This window comes from Muntiacus reevesi, chromosome 9, assembly GCF_963930625.1.
Source record: "Muntiacus reevesi chromosome 9, mMunRee1.1, whole genome shotgun sequence".
In the NCBI taxonomy this organism is placed as follows: Eukaryota; Metazoa; Chordata; class Mammalia; order Artiodactyla; family Cervidae; genus Muntiacus; species Muntiacus reevesi.
Window position 1 is genome coordinate 7,769,110 of NC_089257.1, and position 5,892 is coordinate 7,775,001.

The following is a 5,892-nucleotide window of genomic DNA, read 5'->3' on the forward strand; positions in this document are numbered from 1 at the left end:
TATTTTTACAAACATAGCATCCTTATTAATACTACAACTCTGAAACATTCCCTAATCTTACCATGCTAAGCAAAAGAAAAATAATATATATAAAGTATCTTGCAGATACTTGTGTGTGGTGGGACAAACCAAAATTTTCTATCATATATTTAAAATTTTTTTTTCTGAATTTTGTAATGAGCTCTATTAATTCTTAAAAAGATTGCATTATTTAAGAGAGAAAAATGAGAAAATATTTCCCTGATTAAATAAATTTACAGTATTAGTTTTAGATTAACTCATCATATAGAACATATAGCTGTAATCTCAATAAAGATATTTATACCCTAAAAGTATACATACTTTCCACAAGAAATTGTGGAAATCATAAAAATGTATTTCAAACTAAATATATAATTTGAACTAATAATATGAAAGCATTATATATATATGTATATATATTATGATCACTGGACCTATTTAAATAAAAAATGTTTTTCATCACAACCAAGTTATTCAATCTAAGGAGACATTTACTACAGTTAAAAAAAATCACAAGTGACTTTCCTGGGAAAGAGCATTTCTTCAAGAAAAAGATACATTTCCTTGCTGCCTCATTTTCTTTTTCTGATCCATAGCTTTTTCAGGGCATTTTGCATCTCTCCATTTCTCAGTGTATAGATCAGAGGGTTCAACATAGGGGTGATGATGGTGTAAAACACCGCCAAGTATTTATCAATGGGTAAAGTGGAAGGAGGTCTCACATACAGAAAAATACAGGGCACGAAGAGGAGGACCACCACAGTGATGTGGGAGCCACAGGTGGACAAGGCTTTGCGCCTCCCTTCCTGACTGAGATCCTTCAGGGAGCGCAGGATGACCCCGTAGGAGAGGAGCAGGAGCGTGAAGAGGACCACGCAGATGGCCCCATCATTGGCCAGCACCGTGAGGGCAATGATGTGGGTGTCAGTGCACGCGAGCTTTAACAAGGGGTACATGTCACAGACGAAGTGGTCAATGACATTGGGGCCACAGAAGGGGAGGTCGTAAACAAAGAGAATATGGACAACAGCGTGTACAAACCCACCAACCCAGGGCAACAGCAGCAGCAGAACACGCACTCGCTGATTCATGACTGTCAGATCATGCAAGGGCTTGCAGATGGCCACGCAGCGGTCATAGGCCATGACCACCAGGAGTAAAATCTCAGCACCACCAAATAAGCGCTCCGTAAAAAGCTGGGTCATGCAAGCTCGAAATGAAATGGTTTTCTTCTCGTAGAGTAAGTCTACAATCACATTTGGGGTGACCGTAGTAGAGTAAAGAGCATCCATAAGCGATAAGTAGCCAAGAAAGGAGTACGTGGGGACGTCGAGGGCTGCGCTGAGCACCACAGTCAGGGCGATGAGCAGGTCGCCGACCACCGTCACGGTGTAGGTGAGCAAGGGCGTGACTAATAATGCTTCCTGACCCTGGGGCTCTGAGTGAGCCCAAGAGGACACACTCAGTTACACTGCTCCTTGCTTCCACAGCTGCTTCTAAACGCTCTTTCAGAGCTCAGGCAAAACTACCTGCAAATGTAGTTAGTATTGATATGACTGACTTCTCCACATCTTAAGATAATTTGTTCAATCATTGAACAAATAAGCTATCTGGTTTATTATGTTCTGGTATTTTTCAGATATTATAATACAAGGCATATTGAAATGTTGTCCCTAAACTCGGCACTCTTACACACTAACAGGAAGGCAAGTAATTAGAGATATATGTGGGAGAAGGACTCAATATTAAAGAAATGAGCTGCCACAGCTAGCTTTCCTTCTGGAAGTTAATTAAATTGTACATTAGCTAATATCTTATACAAAAGTAAAAATTGATTGAAGGTTTAATAAAAAAGTAAAGCAAATTTACTTCCTATTTATTTTCCAGTTTTTAAAAAAGAAAGTTACTTTCTACACTATAGGAATGGAAGAATCTTCTTAACCAATCACTAAATCCCCAATGGACATATTTGATAATTTCAAATTATTTAAAGAATTTAGGAAATGCTACCAAAACACAAATAGACAAAGTTAGCTTGAAGAAAGATTTACATGTTAGAGGATATGCACAGAGTTAGTATCTAAAATTGAAAAAGATCTCCAAACAATTAAATAATAAAAAATAAAATTATAAAATAAATTAAAATATTAACTAACAATTAAAGGAATAATACCCCTGAAAGACCAACAAACATATAATATGATGCTGAAGCTCACCTCTAAACAGAAAGTTAGTTCTTGAAGTCACAATTTTCTTACCACAGTATTTGCTTGATTTCTTGAAAATTAAATCAGTCAAGGTCTGCAGGTGCTATCTCATTTTTTTTTTTTTTTGCATTTTCTAACAGATTAGCAGGCTGTGTTTAGAGAACTTATAAATTGAAGCTATGATCAGATTTACAAATATCTGCTCATGAAAATATCCTCAAATCATTACTCTTGAAAATAATTTCTAAGTATAGTTTATCTTTGAGTAGGATAACTTATTCCAGATTATTAGAATATGAAATTATCCAAAAAGAATACTACAGTCAATCTTCACATACTAAATAATCACAAAGGATTCCTAACATGGTTGATGAAGAAAATTACAAAGGAAAGCTTCAAAGATTAATTCTCATCCCATCAAGTGCTCTTGCAAAATGTGAGATCTCATTCAGAATGTTGTCTCTAAATACACTTCTTGGGTCACCTGCATAAGCAGAGCTCCACTCGGTCCGTGTTCTGGGCTCCGGTACCTTCTTTCTTGTCCTCCATGCACCGATGCCTTCTCTGGGAACATGGGAAGCAAGATATAGGCAGCATCACTAGACCTTGAACTGGTTCCATGTGACCAACTCTCCATGCTTTCAGGAAAACTGATTCATCTCAATCCTTCATCTCAGTTCATTTCAAGTTGTTAGGATTTTCAAAATGAATATGAATGCCCTTTTACCTAAGGAACTCTGAATCTTGATTGTGAAAGGAGAATACAAATTTTCACTGTTGGCAGGATTTATCCTGATAACAAACAAATGTTAAATCAACATTTTAATCAGAGAGAAAGAAAACTCAAATTGTGTAAGAATTTGCTGTTTGTGTTTTACAAAGTAGAAGTAAAATTGTGAAATAACCTTTGTGACATTTTAATTCTGAATCACTTATTCTGTCCTATCTTCATGCAGTGTTGATGAACTCTGTGTTTCCTGAAGGATGGAGAATAATTTCACATATATACATTATCACGTTTTGAGTCCATCATTTCAATTTGAGAAGAAAGCTCTCATGAAATTACTGCTACAGGCACCTCAAGTCAGGGCAAAGGACTGTACATAATTCATCTACATTTAAGTTCAGCAGATACAATGGATAAAGCATTCAGTTGGTGTATCTCCATGGATGAGTCTCAGCTAATTAAATACATTGGGACCTTAGTCATAATTTTGCAGGTAGACTCCTTATCTCCAGAGATGTCACCAGAATAATCACTGTTAGCATGACTTATACATACCTGTCCTCTGGGGGAAAACCATAGGAAACAGCTTGAAGTCATATCACCAAAATGGAAAAGTTCAGTCTGGGCAGAAATGAAATTTATGATAAATTTCCTATTTAAATCATGTCTTTCAAATAAGCAAATATTTTTTAACTTTAAACTTTATCTTTGAAGATGATACCCAAAGTGATTTCCAAATATTATGAATATCAATTTCAGAACAAGTCATTTAGCATTTATTTCAAATGCAGATAGAGGTTGTCACATAATTTCAGACAGGCAAGTTGATAGAATCTGTGCAAGTATCAGAGTGGGGAAAGAGAAAATGTTTGTGGGACTAGTCCATTCATCTCAGAACGCTCATGGGACATTCACCAAAGTAGAAATACCCTAGGCCGGTGGTCTCCAACCTTTTTGGCACCAGCCTGGCACCAGGGACCGGTTTCATGGAAGACAATTTTTCCATAGACTGTTGGTGGAAGGTAGGGGAAAGGATGGTTTCTGGGTGACTGAAGTGCATGACATTTGTTGCACTCCTGTGAGCATCTAATGCTATCACTGAGCTGACAGGTGGAGCTCGAGTAGTCATGTCAGTGATGGGAGCAGCAGTAAGTACAGGTGAATTTCTGCTCACCTGCCTGCCACTCACCTCCTGCTGTGAGGCCTGGTTTCTAACAAGCCATGGATTGGGGGTTGAGGGCCTCTACTCTAGGCGATGACACAAGTTGCAATACATTTTTAAGGACTTAAATCATATATTATATATACACATATATATTTGTGTGTGTGTGTGTGTGTGTGTGTACACACATATATGGCATCCCAGCTATGGCTAGTGATAAAGAATCCACCTATCAATGTAGGAGATGTAAGAGATCTGAGTTTGATCCTTGTGTCTGGAAGATCTCCTGGAGTGAGAAATGGCAACCAGTTCCAGTATTCGTGCCTGGAAAATTGCATGGGCAGAGGAGCCTGGAAGGCTACAGTTCAGGGTAGCAAAAGAGTTGGAAATGGCTGAGCATCTGCACCTAAAGTTGCATATATATACATATATATATATATATATATATATATATATATATATATATATATGCCACCAGGGGATCCCCATATACATATCAAAATAATGTAACTCAACTAAAAATTGAGAACAGAAACATAACATTTTCCAACTGTTTATAATTAAGCAACAAGAGCCTAAAATTATCAGTAAACATTTTCAAAGAAATATTGTCAACAGAAAGATAATGATGCATATGTAAATAATAGCTATATGAAATAAATGTATAAAAAGTGCATCTATCAAAAGTACCTATGAGAATTATTTATACAAAAACTTACACATATAAATATATACAAAGGAATATATAATACAATACAATGTAATATGTATAAACAAGTGCTCGGGGCTGGTGCACTGGGATGACCCAGAGGGATGGGATGGGGAGGGAGGTGGGAGGGGAGTTCGGGATGGGGAACACATGTAAATCCATGGCTGATTCATGTTAATGTATGGCAAAAACCACTACAATATTGTAAAGTGATTAGCTTCCAACTAATAAAAATAAATGGGAAAAAAAATATAAGGGCCTATTTTAAAGTAAAAAAAAAAATTAATCAGATGCAGCTCAAAGAGTGCTTATAGAGAGAATTCTATAGCTTTAAATGCAGATATTAGAAAACAATAAATAAGGGGTAAAATAAGCTTCTGTCTTGATGCTAAAAAAGGAAATTTAATATAAACCCAGAGAACACTGTAGGATAGAAACAGCATTGAGAAGACAAACATCATCAAAAGAGTAATTGATATAAAATAAATAATCCATTTAAACCCACTGGCTCTTTTTTTTGTTGTTGTTGTTGACAACATAATGTCTCTGCATTTTTTTTTTTTTTCCCAGTGGGTTTTGTCATACATTGATATGAATCAGCCATAGAGTTACACGTATTCCCCATCCCGATCCCCATCCCACCTCCCTCTCCACCCGACTCCTCTGGGTCTTCCCAGTGCACCAGGTCCGAGCACTTGTCTCATGCATCCCACCTGGGCTGGTGGTCCGTTTCACCACAGATAATATACATGCTGTTCTTTCAAAACATCCCACTCCCCTCACCTTGTCCCACAGAGTTCAAAAGTCTGTTCTGTACTTCTGTGTCTCTTTTTCTGTTTTGCATATAGGGTTATCATTACCATCTTTCTAAATCCCATATATATGTGTTAGTATGCTGTAACATTCTTTATCTTTCTGGCTTACTTCACTCTGTATAATGGGCTCCAGTTTCATCCATCTCATTAGAACTGATTCAAATGAATTCTTTTTAATGGCTGAGTAATATTCCATGGTGTATATGTACCACAGCTTCCTTATCCATTCGTCTGCTGATGGGCATCTAGGT

General features: G+C 36.9%; 1 protein-coding gene across 1 annotated transcript; it reads right to left on the reverse strand.

The window, feature by feature from the left end:
• Nucleotides 1-593: 593 nt before the first annotated feature.
• Nucleotides 594-4,020, reverse strand: LOC136175447 (olfactory receptor 4A15-like). The gene is made up of 2 exons (XM_065945739.1): nucleotides 4,006-4,020; nucleotides 594-1,457 (listed from the first exon to the last, which is right to left on the reverse strand). Exons 1-2 carry the CDS (start codon nucleotides 4,018-4,020, stop codon nucleotides 594-596), a joined length of 879 nt encoding a protein of 292 aa, XP_065801811.1.
• Between the last annotated feature and the right edge of the window lie 1,872 nt (nucleotides 4,021-5,892).